At 60.3% G+C, this 21,010-nt stretch overlaps 1 protein-coding gene across 1 annotated transcript; it reads right to left on the bottom strand.

Annotated features, from left to right (window-relative positions):
- Positions 1-13: 13 nt before the first annotated feature.
- Positions 14-19,123, bottom strand: NOS3 (nitric oxide synthase 3). Its single transcript, XM_060021112.1, has 26 exons — positions 18,956-19,123; positions 17,567-17,684; positions 17,121-17,269; positions 16,746-16,908; positions 15,096-15,187; positions 14,862-15,003; positions 14,522-14,661; positions 14,244-14,418; positions 13,650-13,751; positions 12,944-13,138; positions 12,745-12,818; positions 12,424-12,568; positions 12,080-12,184; positions 9,159-9,226; positions 8,442-8,558; positions 8,163-8,337; positions 6,276-6,408; positions 6,070-6,148; positions 5,767-5,954; positions 5,048-5,220; positions 4,187-4,397; positions 4,010-4,097; positions 2,872-2,993; positions 1,907-2,055; positions 1,361-1,555; positions 14-1,273 (listed from the first exon to the last, which is right to left on the bottom strand). Exons 1-26 carry the CDS (start codon positions 19,111-19,113, stop codon positions 1,112-1,114), a joined length of 3,618 nt encoding a protein of 1,205 aa, XP_059877095.1. The 5' UTR covers positions 19,114-19,123; the 3' UTR covers positions 14-1,111.
- Positions 19,124-21,010: the final 1,887 nt, after the last annotated feature.

Below are 21,010 nucleotides of genomic sequence, written 5' to 3'. Positions count from 1 at the left end.
GTCGCCTGGGAAGAAGTACCCAAGTGACCTCACGTTGGAGGGCAGAGCCAAGATGGAGGCCAAGCTGCACATAAGGGAGCCATGAGGGGCTGGACCCGAAAGGCAGTAGGTTCTTTTTTTTTTTTTGCGGTACGTGGGCCTCTCACTGTTGTGGCCTCTCCCGTTGCGGAGCACAGGCTCCGGACGCGCAGGCTCAGCGGCCATGGCTCACGGGCGCAGCCGCTCCGCGGCACGTGGGATCCTCCCGGACCGGGGCACGACCCCGCGTCCCCTGCATCGGCAGGCGGACTCTCAACCACTGCGCCACCAGGGAAGCCCCAGTAGGTTCTTTGGACACATCTGGACTTTAGGTTCCCATGGGACTTGCGGAAGGGCATGGGGACTGGGGGTGGGAAGACTAGAGAGGCCTGACGTTTTCGGAGTTCACGTTGGCGTGACATCTGAGGAAGCGGGTCTGGCCCCTTGTCCTGTCCGAAACAAGCAGTAAAGTTTGCTCATGGCTGTGCTGCACAGCTTTGCGACCTTAGTCCTGGAATCCCCACTCCTGTCAGCTGACGACTGCACCTGCTTCTCAGTCCAGATCAGGGAGCAACACAGAAGAACTGCCCGTGATTGGCTGGAGGCCACCACTGTTCTCCAGGACTCCCTGTCAAAGAATTACCACCTCCACACTGTTTGCACGGGTTCAAAGACAAAGCTTGTCATTCATTCTGTAACTGTGATTGACAGCGCTGGGTTAGGCATCTTAGTAGCTCTCATAACTTCTGATCTGGTCTCTTATGGTGAATCGTCAGTAATAAATATTTCAATGATTTAGAGATCAGGCTTCAAGATAAGATACTTCCGAGAGAGGTGAGGGGAATCTAAAATTCACCTAAATAACACAAAAGGGCTCTGGAATACCACTGCTGGGAGACGGCCTTCCAGATTTACTCAGACCTAGGGTAGGGAAACAGACCTAGACAAAGAAAGAGATATTCCCGGGGAATCAGGCCAGTCTCTGCAGACTCTGGACAGAGGTGGGACGGCACCTCGGAGGGGAGGGAGAGGTGGCTGGTTCCGGTCTGACGGCCCCTCTCTCCGCGAACTGAAGCGGAAAGCAAGAGGGCTCTCAGGGACCAGGGGTGTCTGGGCCGGGCGGGTCGAACGCCCAGGGCACTGCGCCCCGCATATGCCGCTCCTGCAAGGAAAAGCTCTGGGTGCGTATGCGGCTTGTCACTTCCTGGGTGCGCAGCGTGAGCCCGAAAATGTCCTCGTGATAGCGTTGCTGATCCTGGAGGGGAAAGAGGGCGGGAGATCAAAACCCAAGTCGGAGTTGCCAGCGGGAGTGGGGGCGGCCCCCGGCCCCGCCCCTCCGCACCCGCAGCACGCCGATGACGTCGCCGGCCTCATCCAGCTCCATGTCGCCCTCTGTCGCCAAGATGCGCTGCACCGTCTGCAGGACGCTGGTTGCCATGGTGACATCGCCGCAGACAAACATGTGGCCCCGCTCGAGGCACAGCACGCGGTGCACCTCAGCAGCCAGCTCCGACCGCAGGATGTCCTGCACGTAGGTCTGAGGGGAGGCGGGGTCAGGGGCAGACCCCGGCGGGGCACCAGGCAGGGAAGGGCAGGCCCCGGGGGGAGCGGGCAGGGCGGGTCTTGGGTGCGGGAAAGATACCCAGCGCACCCGGTGGGGCCTTGGTGCGCTGGGGTGGGGTCTCAAGGGACGGAGACAAGTAAGGGGCGGGGCATGGGTGAGGGTGGGTGAGACCCAAAGGGGCCTTGGCACGAGGGTGGAGCCGAGTGGGGGCGGGCGTCTGAGCGCCACTGGGTCGAGCGGAGGGTGCGCACTGCAGGGGGCGGGGCCGGCCTGGGCCTGGGCCTAGGCGCCCCGGGTTACCCCTGCTCCCTCAGGGTCTCGCACCTTAGGGCTGTTGGGTTCCCGGGAGAAGGCGGTGAGGACGCGGCCGAACACCCCGCGCTGCTGGGCATCCTGCACCTCCTCGCGGTAGAGATGGTCGAGCTGGGAGCACCGGCAGCCGAACACCAAGGTCATGGGGGCAGGCTGCAGCCCTGCAAGCATGACTGCGGCTTGGGAGAGCCCCCCAACCCCCTCCTGGGGACACAGCCCTAGCTGGCCCTCCCACTGGCTACCCTCACCCAGGCTGAGGGGCCCACCCTTTACGGCAGAAACAACCACTCAGCTGTTTGGCCTCTAGGAGGGTTGGGATGCTTTCACAGAGATCCTGCCTGACGCTGATTTACAGAGAAGCCGAAGGTCACAGGAGATGGTGACTTCCCTCTGGTGGCATGGCCAGTAGTGACGCTGTGCTACGCTTGGGGCTTCTGACTCCATGCCCTTTGTACCATCCAACACTGCAGTCTGAGACTGTCTGGCCCCTTCCCTGCTCTAAGTCCATATTCTCCCACACCTTCAGTTCCTGCCCTCTACACCTTCCTCTTAGTCACAAGCTCCCTTCTTTTGATTTACCAGCTCCCCTGGGCACCCCATGCCCAAACTGAACACCCTGTAGCTTCCTTGGGTCTCAGACACACCTAAGTGACCTCTGACACAGTCCAGAGTCCACCTGGGGCATATCTGTCTTCTGAGTCCCAGCCCCATCTTCTCCAGACATCCGGGTTCCCTTTGTTGTTAATCCAATCCAACACTACTTTGTGCTGGGCACCAGGAAGCCAGACCAACAGGGCACTGCCCTTGCCTCTAGGCCTCCGACCCCCTGGTCTAATAAAATTCTTTTCACCTTTGTGGCCCTGTTCCCTGCCCTCTTTCCTACCCGGTTCCTGCCTTCTAGCCCCCTGCTCTTTTGTGCCCCTAAGTTGTGTGACTCCCTCCTGCCTTCCAGTCATTCCCTTGGGCCCCAGCCTCACCTTTGCTCTCGATGTCGTGTAGCCGCTCCTGCCAAAATCCCCGGAAGGGGGCGATGCCAGTGCCCGGGCCCACGAGGATGCAGGGCAAGCTGGGATCAGGCGGCAGCCGGAAGGAGGGAGCCCTAGCCAAGAGACCCTCCATCAGGCCCACTTTGTTTCCCCATATCCCCCATTCTTATCAGCCTCAGCAGGGTTGGGAGAGGAGAACTCAACTTCCGCTGAAAATGAGTTAATGCTTGTGTCTAGCTCACAGTAAACGCAAAGTGTTTAATAAAAGAACTCTGCTGATTGGCAGAAACTTCCTGGACCTGTGGTTTCTGGAGGTTGGGTCAAAGGAAATAAAGCTTAAATTTGAATTGAAGAATGTTTTGGTGTTTCAGTTCAGGAGATATAGAAAGTATGGGGGAGGGAAGGACAGACAGCCTTTTAGTTCATCATGGGTTCGCTGAGTGTCTTTGTTTTAAACCATAGCCTCGACATTGGCATTTGGTTTGTACTCACTAGATTGGCAGTTTATCTGTAATTTAGCCTGCTGGATGGGTTTGGGTCACTAGGCCTAGCTGGTACCATCCTGGGAACACTTCTTTGTCCCACCTGAGACTTCCAGCTCCTGGGTGCTGGATGGGGCAATTCTGAACACAGCAGGAGGGAGGGGTACCCTGAGATCCTTCCCTTTCCTCCAGTGCTCAGTGTTACTGTGGTAACCTAACCAGTTCTCCCCGGACTAAATGCGGATGGGGCCCAGTTCCCAAGCACCCTGCCTGCCAACATCAGACTGACCCCAGAGATGTAGGGAGGGACACCGTACACCGTCTAAAAGCAACAGGGCCTGCTGGATCGAATCCCAGCCCCGTCTCTGGGAACTGCAGTTTCAAGATAGGACCCTAAGTCCAAATTAATGAAAGGCCCCAAACTTAGCCAGAGTTGTGAAATGGGTGCCCCGTCCTGGATATGCTAAGTGGGGCGTCCCTGCTCCCAATCACACCTTCACCAAAGCTTCTACCCTCACCCTGTGCAACTGCCTGCCGATCCCTCCACCTGTCCTCGGCCATCCGTGATGCACTCTGCCACCCCTGCTTGGACAGACACTCTCTTCCTGGTGCCCCGCCGGCCCCCCTCCCCCGCAGTGCTCACTTACCCCCTGATGAAGCAGGGTACGGGGTCTCCAGCCTTGAGTTGGCTCAGCCACGTGGAGCAGACTCCATAGTGCAGGGGACCCAGCCCATCTAGGGGGTTGGGGAGGGAGGGGGCCAGTGAGGGGTCCATCCCGGGGTCACGGTGTGCTCCTGGCCCTGCCCCTGCTTCCCAGCCTCACCTTGAGTCCTGTATGCCAGCACAGCTACTGTGAGGTGGATCTCTCCTGGATGGGTGCTGGGTGCTGAGCTGACCGAGTAGTACCGGGGCTGGAGCAGGGGCAGCTGGGTGAGAAGCAGTGGGGCAGGCAGTGCCACGGATGGAAACTGCTCGAGCACCTCCAGCAGGGTGGGGCAGCGGAACCACTTCCACTCCTCGTAGCGCCGGGGGTCCTGGTGGGGGCAGGGGGCAGTGAGCTTGGAACCAGCTAGCCCTGCGTGATGACCTCCCTTCTTGACCCCTCCGGAGCTGAGCCTCCTGGGGTTTCTCCCCGCTCAGTAGTTCAGGCCAACAAACATTTCTTGAGCACCTTCTCCATGCTTTTTTTTTTTTTTTTTTTTTTGCGGTACGCGGGCCTCTCACTGTTGTGGCCCCTCCTGTTGCGGAGCACAGGCTCCGGACGCGCAGGCCCAGCGGCCTTGGCTCACGGGCCCAGCCGCTCCGCGGTATGTGGGATCCTCCCGGACCGGGGCACGAACCCGTGTCCCCTGCATCGGCAGGTGGACTCTCAACCACTGCGCCACCAGGGAAGCCCTCCGTGCTTTTTTTTTTTTTTTCCATCCTTTTGGCTGTGCTATGTGGCATGCGGGACCTTAGTTCCCCAACCAGGGATTGAACCCACGCCCCCTGCTGTGGAAGCGCAGAGTCTTAACCACTGGGCCGCCAGGGAAGTCCCCTCTGTGCTTCTTTAAGGCGAGAGAATTCAGAGATGAGTAGGAACTCCAGAGCTGGGTCTTAAAGCCCCAGCACGATAGCCAGGTGGGCTCCCATCCTGGCTCGTCCTGCCTCACCGGCCCCTGCTCCCCACTGGGGTGGCCCCCACCTGGCTGAGGGTCTCGAGCTCTTGCTGTTCACTGGGCTCTTCAGCCAGGGTGCTGAGCAGACGAAGAAGCTGAGGGCTGGGCGGGGAGGTGATGTCCAGGAAAAAGGTGAGAGCCTGGCGCAGCGTACACGGGGGCAGCCGGGGGTCCCGCACCCAGCCGGGAGGAGGGCCACCTGGGGGGGGCACAGGGTGCTCTGAGGAAGGGGCCAAGCCGGAATTGCATTGCCTGGGGAGTACAGCGGGACTAACCACCTCACGGTGTCTTATCAGAGGCCTGGCCCTCGAACAGTGGTGGTGGGCCTGTATGGGCAGCCCCTGTGAGTGTGAGTGTGTGTGTGTGTGTGTGTGTGCGTGTGTGTGTGTTTGAGGGCCCCTGCTGGACTGGGGTGGTCTGGGCTCCTGCCTTTCCCCACCCAGCTTGTTTGAACTCCAGGAACTGGTGCAGCATGAGGTAGACCTGATGCCAGCTACAGAGCGGGCTAGGCTGTCGGGGTGGGTGGAGTGGGGAAGCCTTTGAAAGGAGCCCAGAGGGAGGGGTGGCCTTCTGCGGGGGGGGGGGTGTCAGGGAGTTCTGAGAAGGGAGCCGCCCTCAGTGGACCTTCCAGCAACAAGGCCAGCCCGTCAGGAGGTGGCACAGCGCCTGTGAGTGGAGATGGCCACCTTCCACCAGACCCTGAACCTGAGGGGACCCTGGGGACCAGAGGGATGGAGCCCCTCACCTGGGCTGCCCTTCTCCAGTTGCTCCACTGCCACAGACTCGGTGGGCGGCGGCGGGTCCTCCACGCGGCTCATCAGCGCCTCCACGAGCCCCGGCCGGTTGGGCGGGCAGATGCCTATGTGGTCCCCCGGCTGGTACTGGAGCCCCTCCTGGCTTCCAGTGTCCAGGCGCACCAGGATCGTGGCCCGGCTGGGGGTGGGGAGAGGGGGCAGTTATAGGAGGGCTGGGCAGGAGGGGGGCGGAGCCAGGGTCTGGGGCGCGAGGGGCGGGGGCCGGCGTGGTGGGGCCAATTGGTCCTCCTCACGTGGACTTGCTGCTTTGTAGGTTTTCCACCAAGAGGACTGTGGCCTGGAACATCTTCCGCCTGTGCACGTGGATCAGGCCTGCGGGGCGGGGGACAGATGAGACAGAGCCGGAGCCGGGGAGCCTGGCCTGGCCCCTGAGTGAGTCGGTCCCGGGCCCAGGGGGAGCTGGGGGTCCAGCAGAGTCAGGGTGAAATCAGGGCCGCACCTGGCAGCAGCTGGAGGCCCTCGGCCTGGGCGCTCAGCCGGTACCTCTGGCGTTTCCAGCTCCGTTTGGGGCTGAAGATGTCCTGGGCCGCGGCCTGGGCATCCTCCCCCACGCAGAACGTCTCACAGGAGGCCTGGGGGGTGAGGAGGTGAGGGCTGAGGCCCTCTGGCCACCAGGGAGGGCCTGGCGGCGAGCAGCTCAGGGGCGCTGATGCGGGAGATGGAGCTGGGCCTGCTGGGGCCCCAGTCGCCACCTCCCATTCCTGGGGCTGCCGGAGCAGAGGCGCCCGTCTCAGGCTTGCACCTGTGGGACAGGCAGCCCCGGGGGCAGGAGGGAGAGTGGAACCGAAACGGAGGCTGAGACTGATGGCATCGTGTCCTTCAGCCCATTTCGTGCCTTGGCTGCTGTGTTAGCTATTCCTTTGCATGTATTTTTGTCACGTCCGCTCGTTAGTTAACCTGGTGAATGTTAATCTTGTGCCCCAAGGAGCACAGAGCTTGGCACCGGAAGCTTCAGCGAACGCATCTACGCGTTCAGACCTGTGTTCACATTCTCACTCCTAGACTTAACAGCTTGCAGGCCTCCTTCTCCCTGTCTTTACACCTCCTTAGGGTCTGCTGAAGATAAGTACATGCTTCTATAAAGCCCTTAGGTGCTCCTGGAGTGGGCACAGAATTCCGGTGGCCTTGGGAGGGGTCTCCGACTGGTCTGTCTTCCCCCGCACTGCACACCAGGGGCTAGAGGGGGCCCCTGGGGCAGGACCCCTGGGAGGGTGTGTATCCTATTTGTTTCTGCTCAGGTGCAAGCCTGGCGAGCCGCCCGGCCGGCCGTCAGCTTGAAATCTAGGGCTCACCCATGACGGGCTGCTCCCACCCGTATCACCAGTGCTGTTAATCTTTCTTTTGTGTGTGTAAAGTATTATATCTCTTCCTTCCTTCCCTGGCCCCCTCCCTTCCTTCCTACCCCCACTGCTCCCACCCTGCTTAGCTCAGAGCCTTCCTGCTCTGGCTGGATGCTCCTCCTGTTGGCCCTGTGTCTCTAAAGTGGTGTCCCCAGGCCTCATGCCCTCTCCTCCCTTCTCCTGTCCCACTCCCAGCTTCCTGCCGAGTCCCTTGTCTGGATTCTTTAGTCTTGTTTCCCATTCCCTCTTCTTCTCCCCAGCAAACACTGCACCTGTGCTGGCCGGCCCTCCTGCTGGGATGCCCGCCTCCTTCCCATCAGTCCAGACCTGCTGAGCTCAAGCCTGGGGACCTTGGCGGGGCCAGCGCTGCCCTGGAGCAGTGTTAGGACTGCGAGAAGGAGGCCCGTTCAGCTCCAGGCGTGATCCCCAGACCAGGCAGAGCTGCTCTGGAGGAAGCCCAGGCTTGGGAATTCATGGCCCTGGGCTGGCCCCTCCTGTACTCCCCTAGCCTAGGACCCCCTCCAGTCCAGGCGCGGCCCCAAACCTGCCTAGCCTCTGACTTCCTGTAGTTCCTCAGCTTCAGCCCTCGCCTCTGACTAACCCTCTCTTGATCCTTCCCTTCTCCCTCCATCCTGCCCTGCACCCCTCCCTCTGTGCCCATGGGGGAGGGGGCGGGCAGCCCGTGCCTGCCTGAGGCTGCGGCCTGCGCCTGCAGAGGCCCTAGCAGCTCCACCCGTGCTGTCAGGGCCGTGTCGTCCCTCACCACTCGGGACTCAGCCAGAAGGGCTGGCTGTGCAGTGGCAAAACAAGGGTGGATTTTGGAGGAACAGGACGGGGCCAGAGAACCCAACGAGTCCGGGCATCGGGGAGGGCCCCGCCTCCGTAGGTACGGCAGGTCTCGGGAGCAGATGTCCAGGCTGGAGTGACTCAGAATTCGGGGGGCAGGGTGGCAGGAGCGAGATGTCGGGAAGGGCCCGGGGGCTCACCTGGAAGGCAGCCTGGGCCCAGCCACGGAAGGCCTCCTCCTGGCCGCACAGCTCATCGCCCTGGCCCAGCTGAAGCAGCCGCTCCCCTCCCAGCTCTTCCAGCCGCGTGTCCACCGCACGAGCAAAGGCGCAGAAATGGGGGTACGCCCGGGAGCCCAGCCCAAACACACAGAACCTGGGGTGCAGGGAGCCGTCAGCGGAGGCCACCTCGTCCCCCGCTCCCCGGGGGCCCAGGCAGCTCCCCTCCCCCGCGGCTCCCCTAGCCGAGCCTCCCCGGACCTGAGGGTCCCCAGCGCCCCTGCGCTGTCGGTGTTACTGGACTCCTTCCTCTTCCGCCGCCAGGAGGACACCAGCGGGTCTGAGCAGGAGACGCTGTTGAAGCGGATTTTGTAACTCCTGCAAGAGAGGAGGGAGACGGGGTGTCACAGGGGACTGGAGACCAGGCGGGGCCCAGACGCGGCCAGGGGACAGCCTCAGGGTCTCCGGAACAGGCTTGGGATCGGGGCTGCGGCCCCAGGGGGTCTCTGAGCCTCCAGGCCCTGCCTCCCCTCCTGTCTCTGAAGGAGACCTCAGGACTGACGGCCCCTTAGAGCCCCGGGGCCTGGAGTTGGGGGGTCGCAAGGAAGAGGGTGTCCTGAGGCCCCGCTCAGCTGTCCTCCAGCTCGTTGGGAAAATGAGTGTGGAGCCGTGGGAGAACTCTTTAGACCTCCTTTCCTTTCCTTGTTTTTTTTTTTTTGCGGTACGCGGGCCTCTCACTGTTGTGGCCTCTCCCGTTGCGGAGCACAGGCTCCGGACGCGCAGGCTCAGCGGCCATGGCTCACGGGCCCAGCCGCTCCGCGGCATGTGGGATCTTCCCGGACCGGGGCACGAACCCGCGTCCCCTGCATCGGCAGGCGGACTCTCAACCACTGCGCTACCAGGGAAGCCCCCTCCTTTCCTTTTGTGTCTCCAGATGTCTCCCTGTCCCCCCGCCCCCAAAACTCCCATCCTACTCACTTGTGTTGCTCTGGCCGAGGGGAGCTGTTGTAGGGGCCCGACATCTCCATCAGGGCTGCCGCAAAGCTCTGGCGAGGGCAAACGTTGGCATCACGATTAGTTTTGTTTTATTTCAAACTATACAAAATTTCATTCTACACTGGACTGGCCCTTGTTATTATTATTTATGACCTTAAATTTTAATTTGTTTTGAACATTTCAAAAGAGAGGTATTGGCTTTTTGAAAACATTACAGAAGCGTGTAAAGTAATAAAAGAGAAACTCTACCCTTCCCTTCCCTCCAGTCTCATCCCCCAAGGCATGTGTACCATGGACAGATGTTAAACTTTCTATAGTTTATTTTTTAAAGTAAAAATGAGATCATATTATGTTTACCTGCTTTTTGTCAATAACCTATCATGGATATCCTTCCAGGTCAACACACCAAGATTGACCTCATTCTTTTTTTTTTTTTGGCCGTACTATGCGGCTTGTGGGATCTTAGTTTCCTGGCCAGGGATCAAACCCGGGTCCCCTGCAGTGGAAGCACAGAGTCCTAACCACTGGACTGCCAGGGAAGTCCCAGACCTCATTCTTTCGAATGATTACACAGCATCCCATCATTTGTAGGTACCATGGAGACTTCCCCCTGCCTGGGGATATCTGGATGGTCTAGGCACAATGCTGGAACACTCATATACGCCTGTTTCCTCCTTTGCGTATTTCAGTAGGGTAGTCCTTAGAAGTGGAACCGCTGAGTCAGAGGGTTTAAAAGCTTGGTGGCGTGGTCAGATGGTCCTGTAGCATCAGGATAGAGGAATGCTCTTTCCTCAGTCCTGTCCACACTGGATGTGACCAGTCCAATCTGATAGGTGGGAAATGGCTCTCAGTCTCCCTGCACTGCCTTGATCCCTAGTGGCACTGATATCTTCTAGAAAGCTGGGCTGTATCCTATGCTGCCACGGACAGAGCTTAGAACCACACACGACAATCTTCACACAGGAAAAACCAAAACGCGGCAAGGCCATAATATCCTAGGGTTAACCGTAGACGCATTTAGACGGTGAGCCTACAGGTTCACCGTAATTAGCACGGACGACCTTAAGTTTATTTCTTGAACATTTTCTTGAAGTGTAATGTACACAAGGAAAAGCACCCACCTTATGAATGCAAAGCTTTACAGATTTGCGTAAACGGAACCTACCTGTGTCATCAGCATCCCATCAAGAAACGTCACCAGCGTCCTAGAAGTCACCTTGGTGTCACCCCACCCCAGTCACTCCCCACCCCCTCTCTGGGGTAACCAACCACCCGGTCTCCTGATTAAAAGCCCAGGGAATTGTTCTGCCTCTTCCTGAAGCTGATACAAAGTGAGTCCCACGGTCTGATTCTTTCGTGTCTGGCTTCTTTCCCTCTGCGTGATGTTTGAGATTCATCTGTTTTGTTGGGTGTGGTTGTATTTTGTCGTGTGTGGTTGTATTATTTTGTTCACCCTCATGGCTGCACGGCATTTCAATAGACCACGATGTATTTATCCGTTCTACGGCTGAGAGTCATTTGAACTGTTTCCAGCGCGGGGATATCATGAACGGTGCTGCTCTAAATATTCTTGTTTGTGTTGTTCGTAAATATATACCATTTTCTGTAGGGCAAATTCCTAGGTTTGCTCCCTTTAGAAACATTTGAGGTAGAATGTACACACATTGAAACGCACGGAACTTAAGGGTGCAGTTCAATCGGTTTGGCTGTACGGTAGTTTCATTAAAAAAAAAAAAAAAAAGTTAAACATAACATCTACCCACTGACCTAGCAGTCCCACTCCTAGGTATTTATCCAAGAGAAATGAAAACATAAGGCCACAAAAGCCTTGTACAGAAATGTTCATAACAGCTTTAATCACAATAGCCAAGCGCTGGAAACGGCCCAGGTGTCCGTCAACAGAGAAGGAGAGAAATAAACTGTTCACGCCATGGGCGTGGCTCAGCCATGGAGAGGAACGAGCCACTGAGTCACTCAGCAGCGAGGTGAACCTCCAAAGCGGGGGGGGGGGGGGGGGGAGTGAAAGAAGCCAGAATACCGTGCTCCCCTCTCTATGATGTTCTAGACCAGGCGACAGGAATCGGGACGGTGGTCGCCTTTGGTGGGGAGATTGAGAGGTGGATTGACTTGGGGAGTTGACAAGGGGGACTTTCTAAGTGATGGAAGTGTTCTCTGGCTTGATGGGGTTGTGGGTCACATGGAGGTAACTATTACTTTTATACTAAAAAAAACGTAGTGACTCTAGTTTCTTTAAAAAGCAGATCAGAAGCAGGGCTGAATGGGCAGCGAGGCAGGGGAGAAGGCTTCCATGAGCATTCTGCTCTAGGGGACTTGAGGAGGTACTTAGCGCTAAGAAGGCATTTAGAAACAGAAGCAGATAGGGGCTCCAGAAATGAATGTTCCTGGGGACGGCCAGAGACAGAGCAGCAGGAAGGACAGTGATTAACAGTAAAGGATTCAGTGGTGGGACTCCAGTTTATTCCTTTCAAGATTTGTTCAGAAAGTGAAGTTTCCTAATCTCTGTTGGCATCTGAGCAGGGCTCTTTTCTTTTGTTAAGAGAAGAAGAAATGACAAAGCTGAGATCTCGCTTTAAGTGCCGTCTTTCCCATTTGTCAGTGCCTGGCCAGCCAGGAGGTGCCTTCCGTGTATTAAACACTTGCTCTGATAATGGAAATGACTTGGGGACCCAGCTAAGCAGGTGTGTCTGTGTGTGTGTGTGTGTGGCAGCCGCAAGGGTGGGCCTGGAGTGTGGCTTGTGTAGGCCCTTGGGTCCCAGTGGACTGTCCATGCTCCTACTCTCACGGCATCTCCGCTTTCCATCATGGGGTTGGGGGTCCCGCCCAGCCATTCCAATTCTGAGTCTCCCTTCGTTCCCAGCGGCCCCTTTCCTGGCAGGCCTCACCTCTCCATTCTCTGGGGGATCACCGTTCCCAAAGGTGCTGGTCACCACCAACACCAGCGTCTCGTGCTCCAGGGACACCACGTCATACTCATCCATGCACAGGACCTGTGGGCAAGGAGAAGACCATGTCCTGGGGAGCTGTGCTGCGCTGCTCTGGTTTTTTTTATTCTAGTCCTCCCGGCAGGGCAAGGTTCAGGTCCCGACTCGATCTCTGAACCCCTGAGGATCCCGGGGTTCCTCGTGGGCCCTGCCTTATGACCCTCTCCTGTTCTCCAGGCTGTGTCTGAAGGTGGGGGCAGAATCCCCCTTCTTTTCAGATCCCTGCCCTCTGGGCTCAGTCCTACCCGAGGGTCGAAGGCCTTCCGGAAGAGCCTCCCCAGCTGCTGTGCATAGCTCTGGGCCCGGCCGGTCTCGGAGGCGTACAGAATCGTCGCCTTCACTCGCTTCGCCATCACGGTGCCCATGAGGGAGGCAGAGATCTTCACCGCACTGTGGGCAAGGGTGGGGTGAAGGGGTCCCGGGCGCACAGAGACGGGGCCTCCCCAGGTGCGTGACCCAAGCAAGGTCTTGGTGGGTGTGGAGGGGTGGAGTGCCCAGACCACTGCTGGCGATGGGGGGAGGGTCTGGGTATGTGGGAGGGAGGGCAGCACTCCCAGGGAACCTACTTGGCCACTTCCTTAAAGGTCTTCTTCCTGGTGATGCCGGTGCCCTTGGCTGTGCTCCCCTTCCAGGGGTCTGGCTACAGGGAAGCGATGGGGGGGCGGGAGTGGAGGGAGAGGTAAGGAGAGAGAACAGAAGGTTGGAGGCCCCTGGGGCTGCTCAGTCAGAGCTGGCATGGTGGGCAAGAGCCAGTGGGGTGGGCACCTGGTAGCGGAAAGCAGGGGACAGGACATAGTTGACCATCTCCTGATGGAAGACTGGGGTGAGGCTGCCCGAGATGGGGGGCACGATCCAGGCCCAGTCGGCAGGGCAGCCCCCCCTGGCCTTCTGCTCGTTCTCCAGGTGCTTCATGAAGGAGGCCGTGGCAGCGTGGTGGTCCACAATGGTCACTTTGGCAAGCTGGGGTGAGGGATGGGCTTAGACTCAGCCCACGGACCCTGCGCTTCCGTCACCCCAAACCTAACATCTCCCGTCTTCCCTGAACCAGTGTCGCCCCTAACTGTGGCACGCGTGGTCAGCAGGCAAAAGGAACTCCAATCTGTGTTCTCGGTATGCCTCCCACACCCAAATAGCCCAAACTCTCGAGACCACATAGAAGTACTCAGCAGGCACTAGTTTCCTCCAATGACAATGCTCAGCGTGCCCTCGTCCTGGAATTAGAGTTTCCGGAATCCAGTGGGTCCCACCAACTGCAATACGCAGTATACCCTGGGGGCCAGAATTACCGAGCATGCACTAATCAGCTAGGTTCCCATAATTACAGTGCTGGGACTACAGGCCCGGCGCGCCCCGTGGCGCTCAGACTCGGGAACTCCTTCCAGCTTTCTCTGACCCCCGGCCCAGTCTCTGAGTGCCTCCCTCTCTTCCAGCCCCGATCCCCTGTGCTCCTGGCCAGTCGGGGCCTGTGTACCTGGTAACTGTGCAGCACAGCCAAGTTGATTTCCACGGCTGCCTTATCTTTCCACAGGGATGAGGTGGTCCGGGTATCCAGGTCCATGCAGACGGCCACGTCCTGAGAGCAGGGGTGCGCGGCAGTGGTTGGCAGGGGGCGGGGGAGGGTGGGTGGAGAACATCTTTGTTTCCAGCTCGTGAGTGGAAGGGGTGAGGGCGGGTGGGTAGCCAGCAGGAGGCCTGAGTGCTTCACTTGGGGATGATTCAGGTTCCTGCCTGCAAAGGCACCACAGGGCAGAGAGGGACCCTGGGGCCGGCCACATCTCAGCCCCGGGCCTTCATTTCTCATCTCTAAAACGGGTTTTACCATGTTTTGAGTCAAAATATGCTTTGAGAAACGGACGAAAGTTACAGTTACAGCTCCTGTCCCCGGAAAAACCACTGCATCTTCGCACGCAGGTACATACCCCCCTTTGCCCTGACCTTGGTGGTTCCAGAGCCCTCCTCTGCAGTTCTAGGTCAGGAGGCCGACCGGACCTGACCTTGTTCAGATTCTCCATGCTGCCGACATCCTATACGTGTCCCCAAGGCCCCCCGCCCCACAGGTCCTCACCTCCAGGATGTTGTAGCGGTGGGGATCACACAGGTCCCGCATGCCAATCTCCGTGCTCATGTACCAGCCGCTGAAGGGGGCTGCAGGGAACTCCAGGCCCCCAATTTCCAGCAGCATGTTGGACACTGCTGGGAGGGCGTACCAGCGCAGGCCCAGGGCCGAGAACCACTCCAGCCTGGGGGCGTGAGGGCGTGGGATCAGCCCTGTGGAGCCTTGCCTACCGGGCCAGCCCCTGGGCAGCCCTCTCCTCCACCCGTCCCGGCCCCTCTCGTGCTCACGTGGGGTGCTCCAGGGGGACCTCGAGGACCAGTTCGGGGGGCAGAACAAAGAGCTCTGGAGCCTCATCTGGGGTCTGGAGCAGCAGGGGCAGCACATCAAAGCGGCCGTTTCCTGGGGTCCAGCCGTGCTGGATGCAGAGCTGCGGGCAGAGGGGCCGGAGATGGGAATGAGGGGCCCAACCTTGTGCCCTCCTCAGGGACCTGCTTCTTTGGCATCTCCCATCCTTCGTCTCAGTGAGGTCTCTTCTCCCTGCTGCGCTGACCGCTCTTTGACTGGACCCTTTGGCCTCCTCCCAGAGCCCTCGGGCTGGCCTCCCCGTTTCCACCTGCCCACGCCCACCTCGGTGATCTCCACGTTGGCTGGGTCCCCCCTCACGGAGCCGTCCTGCTGCCTGTAGCCCGCGTAGCGCACCAGTTGGCTGTTCCAGATGCGGAAGTCTCCGCGGCCCGGAGCGCGCTGGGGGAACACCGTGATGGCCGAACTGACGTGGGGACGAGAGCTGGTCAGAGCCCAAGTTCACTGCCTGTGCCTGGGGGAGGGGGTGGGGTCTCGAGCAGGGCGGGGGGCACTCACCGGAGGTTGCCCCGGTTGGTGGCGTACTTGACGTGGTTGCAGATGTAGGTGAACATCTCCTGTGCAGAGCTGCAATCCCGCGCGTCAAACACCTGAGCCATCCGAGGCAGGGAGACAGGAGGGAGACAGGGGTCTTGAGTATCAGCCCCAGGAGAAGGCAAGGACGCGGGGCAGGGACTAGTGACCTTGTCTGCAGCCTTCGAAGGCTGCGGGGGGCGGGTCACAGGCTGTGAACCATGGTTCTTTCTCCTCTCGGGAGCCTCCCTGACCATTTGCACCCACACTGACCCTTCCTGCCCTGCACCCCACACACCCGGCGTAGTCTGGCCTGTTCCTTATCTGCTCTCCGGGGCAAGTGTCTCCCCATCCCTACGGAAGCTGACTCGGCACCTGGTACAGAGGAGGGACCCAGTCACTGTCAAACTGATGATCGGGCCAGGGCACCAAATGATGGGGATGCCGCCTGGGGGTGTGGGTGGCGAGCTCCCCATTTCTCATGGTGCTCATGCAAAAGCAGGTGGCCCCCGCCAGTCTTCTGACTCTCCTTGAGCACACTGATGATGGGAAGGGGGGTGGCTGCAGTAGGGGGCCCCCGGGGACTCTGCCCATCCTGACATTCCGAAGCAATCAGGAGTCATCCTGACTGGGGGGGTGGAGGTCCCAGCAAGGGGCTGGGAGGTCCCTTTCCTGCTTCAGGGAGGAGGGGACTCGTGTTGGTGATAGGGGCAGCGGTGACAGTGGCTGGCCTGGGGCCAACAGCGGGGTCAAATACGGAACCTCTGGTGGGTTCAGAGTCGAGCTGGAGCTTTGAACAACTTAAAGCGTTTTGTTAAGTGTCAGGCAGGATTGTTCTGATTTTATTTGCGCCTCCTTTGGGATTTACTCCGCACATGGCTTTCTTCCAAATTCTCTGGTGTCCGGTTACAACTAAGGAGGCCAAGGTCACGGATCCAGTTCCCCTGTGGGTCAGCTCGCTTCTGGTAGAGCCGGGCCACAGGCTGTTCCAGTAGCCCACGGGAGCTTGAGTCATACAGCGGGGTGTGTGAAGGAGGGTGTGAGGCCCAGGCTCCGGGGGACTGGGAGGGAGCAGTGTGTTTGGGGTGAGGACGCTGGGCTGGGCAAGCAGGGGCCTTTTTTTTTTTTTTTTTTGCGGTACGCGGGCCTCTCACTGTTGTGGCCTCTCTCGCCGCGGAGCACAGTCTCCGGACGCGCAGGCTCAGCGGCCATGGCTCATGGGCTCCGCGGCATGTGGGATCCTCCCGGACCGGGGCACGAACTCGTGTCCCCTGCATCAGCAGGCGGACTCCCAGCCACTGCGCCACTAGGGAAGCCCGGGGGCCTTTTTTGGAAGACTGCTCTTGTTGCTCTGACCGTACCCCCCCGGGATCACCGCTCAGCTGTCCTCACCTACTCAGTGCGTCCCTCTGTCCATCTGGGTGATTCTCCCCCCGAGACAGCCAAGGCGCTGCTATGGGGCTTAACGACCAGGTGGTAGCTGCTGGGCTGTGGGCTCCCCTGGGGTAGAGGGAATGGGCGGGGTCTCCCCACTGCTCGGGAACCCCCCGGGAAGCCTCAGGAGCCGTCGCACCCCATGTTTTCCTCTCCTGTGTCCCCCTGTCCCCACACTGGGTGCTGGCTAGCCAGCCACACCTGCAGCTTCCCCCACTGGATCCGGCCCACGCAGCGGGGGGCGTTGCGCCAGGCCTGCTTGGCCCCGAACACCAGCTCGCTCTCACGAAGCTGGTAGGTGCCTGTGGCCGCCACCTCGGCTTCCACTTCCTGAAGCCGCTCCTTGTGAGCCTGGGAGCCGCTCCTGGGGAGGAGAGGGGAGCAAGAGGAAGCCGTGGGCGGGGGAGGGCCCCCCGGCTTGGTGAGGGTTTGGCGAGGGTGGCGGTGTTGAGCTCCGGCCCCACGTGGTACCGGGATGGGGGGAATGCGAGGGGCCCCGGGGGAAGGGCCACCTGCCTCTAGGTCTCAGCAGGACCAGGGCCGAGGGTGGGCTGCGGGTCTCGGGGGAGGGCTTACCTCTTGATGGAGCTGTAGTACTGGTTGATGAAGTCCCTGGCCTGGCTCAGCAGCTGCTCAGGGGGCGGAGGGCCCTGGGAGGGTCGGCTCTGCAGTTTCCCTGGAAACACCAGGGAGCCCAGGCAGCGTCTGGGGGTGCAGGGCCCGTCCTGGGTCGGGGTGGGGGGTGGTGGCCGAGAGAGCAGGGAGCATCAGATCAGGACCAGATCGGGGCTGGGGGGCAGGGCCTGGAGGCAGAGTCTGGGGCAGAGGGAGGGAGGGTCCCGGGAGGTGTGCGTTGGGCCCCCCCCAAGACTGGAAATAGCCGGGAGGTTGGGCTGGGCTAGGGAGGCTGAGAGTGCACGTTCCTTAGCTCGTCAGGCTCTTCCCGGTCTCCTCTCCCTTTGAGGGGACGGGCCTCAGCCATGTTGACCTTGACTTGGGAGATGGGGGGCTCCAGGCCTTACCTGCTGTGACTGCGCGCACAGAGTGTCGTAGGTGATGCTCCCCACCTCCCAGTTCTTGACGCGAGGGAACTTGGGTCCCTCTGGAGGCCGGGTTAGCTGGGGGCTGTTGGGAGCCGGGCTGGGGTCATGGGAGAGAAGTGTGTGACCCTTTGGACGTGCCCCAGAGACCCCTCCGCCAGCACTGAGCGTCCAGTGATTGCCTGCTCGCTTGCCACGTGCTGGCTCACCCTTCCTCCCAGCCCTTGCCACAGCCTTGGAAGGTAAGCAATGTTGCACCCCGTTTACAGGTGAGAGATCTGAGGCTCAGCGAAGTGAAGGATCTCGCCAAGGGCCGCACGGGCAGAGCTGCCGCTTCTCCACCCAGGCCCGCCGCACTCCTCTGGACGCTCAGCCAGACCCTGGGCTCCCGGGGCTGCGGCGCTGGGATCCTGAGGCCCTGGCCCGAGGCCGGGTCCTCATCCCCACTGCCTCCTCTGGACGTGGGGTGTCCAGCCCCCTGAGGTTGAGATGAGCCCGGCCTGGAGGGGACGGAGCCCCAGGAAGCCCCGGCAGGGATTCCTCAGCCCAGATTTCCCTCCGGCCTCAGAGGCCTTATCACTTCCTCCCAGGGCTGCCAGCCCAGCCTCGGGGAGGAAGGGAGGGACGCAGGCCTCCCGCGCGCCTGTGCGGCCAGGCCCCCGGCCCCTTCGCCCTTCCACGCAGAGCTGCCTGCAGCCCGGCCACCCCGGCTGGCCTGTCACCCCACCTGGCCTCGGGCTGCGTCCTTACTCTCTCCAGGGACCTCTGCCCCAGGGGCGCCCCTGCTGGGGTCTGGGGCTGCAGGGTCCGTTTGGGGGTTGATGGCCAGTGGGAGGAGGGGTCTGGAGCAGGGGAAAAGGGCCTAGCAGCTCTCTCTTCACAGTTCCTCCCGAGGGCCTCAGTCTCTCCCCCGTCCTCTCAGTCCCTTGTACCTACCTCTCCCCAGCTCCTTTCCACTCCTGTTAAATAATCATGGCTGTCTGTCGGTCTTGCCGTGAACTAGAAACTTAACAGCAACTCCATGGGGTCAAGTACTGCTATCTCCATATTTTGCATAAACGGAGGCTCAGAGAGGTTAGGTAACTTGCTCAAAGTCGAACAGCTCTTGGCAGCAGAGCAGCATTCAAACCCTGGCCATTCGCACCTGGTGAGCTGGCACCCTCACCCCCGACCTTCACCTGTCGCCTGCCGGCCTGGATCCCGGCCTCTTGTCTGAGCCTCCCTGACCACCTTGTTCTGTCCACGCTGACAGCCGTTTGGGTGGGCGACCTGGCCCTCCTGCCTGGGCTGCAGGCTCCAGCCCTTCCAAGCTGGGCCTTTAGGCCTTGACCTGCCCCTCTGCCGCCTGTTCCCAGCCTCCGCAGCCCTCACCTGTGGTCTGGCGCGGGCGGGGGTGCGGGTGCCGGTGCCCGGCTGGGCTCGGGCGCTGGGGAGGCCGCGCCCTGTTTGCTGCACAGCCCGAGGCCCAGCCCTAGCCCCAGGCCGCAGGGTGGCCCGGGCTCCTGGCCCACGCTCTTCAAGTTGCCCATGTCGGCTTCGGCCGCGTCTGCTCTGTGGCTCCCGGCACAGGCTCAGCCTTTTCCTTAGGAAGGGGAGGGGGCAGTGGGAGGGGGCTCTCCACTGCTGGCCCTCGCCCCGCCCCTGTCCCACACACAATGGGACAGGAACAAGCCCGGCTGGGAGGCTCGAAAGCCTCGGCTCCATGCCCGCAGGCCCGGAGGGTGGAGGGCCGGACGCCTGGGTTCCGCTCTGAGGACGAGGGAAGATAAGTGGGAACCCAGGTGCTGGCAGACCCCTGGGGCCCGAGTGCAGGAGCTGGGGTGCAGGGGGACGGTGGGGTGGGCTAGCCAGAGCGCCAGCAAGACCCTTCTGTGGTATCTGACCAGAGGGCAGGTCTTCCACCTCACCCTTGCTGGCCTTGCCCTGAGGGGTCAGACAGAAGGGGGGCACTGGGGCAGTGGCTGGCGATGAGTCCCTGCTCTTAGTGACCACAGGGACCTCTAGGGTCACCCCGGTGCCCTCCTTCACCACCTTCCCTACATCTAAGGGCTCCTGGACCCCTACCTTTGAGTCTTCGGGGGTTCTTGGGGGTACAGGCTCAGCAAGGATACCGTGACCCTTTGTCCTTGGGTCTGGCATTAGGGTATCCCTTTCCATCCCAGCCCCAATTTCCTGGAACCCCCGCCCCCTGTGACTCAAGTGGGGGACACAAAAGGGCAGGAAGCTACCACCCAGGGCCTCCACGCCCACCCTGTCATACCGTGACGCATGCTTCCCTGGGGGAGGTCGGTCAGCAGGCAGACCCAGCAGTCAGGGCTGGGGCAGAGACTGACCACTGGGGAAATCTTGGGGCCCTAGCAAGAGCGGGGTGGGGGTGGTGGGGGTGAAGGGAAACTAAATTCCCAGAATGCAAGTGGTACACATGGGCACTCTTCAGGCACCTCAAGGAGTAGTGCATGCTGGGGTTTGTAGTTCTAAGCCATCTAGGGGCTGGAGAAAGGCCATGAGCTGGGGTTCCTGGGTCTACAGGGATCCAAGCCTGGCGGATTTGAGACCACAGAGACTAAGAGAAACTGTGAGAAAGAAACGCAAGTTGAGAGACTGGGATAGGCAGAGACAGGGAGAGGCAGACCGGCAGACAAACAAACATGTAGATTTGTGTTGGCTGGACTACTTTGAAAAGCAGTGGAGGATATGATTGGTGTGGGCCTGGGTGGGGGGCGGGCAGGCGGACCAGCCGGAAGGAACGGGCTGTGCTGGGAGCTCTGGGATCACACCAAGAAGGTGGGGTCTGCCAGTTTGGAGGCAGGAGGGTGAGGGGGCTTTGTAGACACGGACAAGCCTGAGCTCCTGGGCTTCCAGAAAACTTGGCTGCCCCTCCATCAGCCAAGGGGCAGGTGAAATGTGGAAGCACAGGGCCTGTGCTCATCCCGGCTTTTGCCCGCCATGGCCCTGGAGCCCAAGGCCCCACCCCGCTCGCCTTCCTTTCTCAGGGAGGCAGGAGATGGGAGCCAGGCGCCTAGCTCTCAGGTACTCTTCCCCGCCATGCCTGAGGCGCTGAGGCAGACAGACCCCACTTCTGGCTCCCATTCAGCCACCACCTAACACGCACGTGACTGAGAATGACTCCTTTTTCCGGATTCCAGTTCATGGAGCTGTGGCTGGCCTCCCCTGGGACAAGGTGGCAACAAGCATCAGGTGCTGAAGTCTTCACGACCTCTCGCCTGCAGCACTGACCATAGCCCTTCCCTGTGGACTCCGGACCTTGGGGTCTCCCCTCCCATCCGCGCTCCACACTACGGCCAGATTCATCTCGAAATCAGGGCTAACGTCATGCTTTGGCTCCCCCGAGACCTTCAAATCAAGGTCAACACACTGGCCCAGCCCTCAATTTCCCAGATGTGCTACTCATACCCTCTGTTCTAG

The sequence above is a fragment of the Delphinus delphis genome, chromosome 9 (genome assembly GCF_949987515.2).
Source record: "Delphinus delphis chromosome 9, mDelDel1.2, whole genome shotgun sequence".
Classification (NCBI taxonomy): Eukaryota; Metazoa; Chordata; class Mammalia; order Artiodactyla; family Delphinidae; genus Delphinus; species Delphinus delphis.
The sequence above is the reverse complement of the archived record's forward strand: the minus strand, read 5'-3'. Positions and strand labels throughout refer to the sequence as shown.

Coding starts and splice junctions, on each gene's coding strand:
- NOS3 (XM_060021112.1), bottom strand. CDS start 19,113: ATGGGCAACTTGAAGAGCGTGGGCCAGGAGCCCGGGCCACCCTGCGGC. Junction 15,188..16,745: donor TCCAGTGGGGGAAGCTGCAG/GTGTGGCTGGCT, acceptor CGGATGGCTCAG/GTGTTTGACGCGCGGGATTG. Junction 5,221..5,766: donor ACTGGAGAAGGGCAGCCCAG/GTGAGGGGCTCC, acceptor TGCCCCCCCCAG/GTGGCCCTCCTCCCGGCTGG.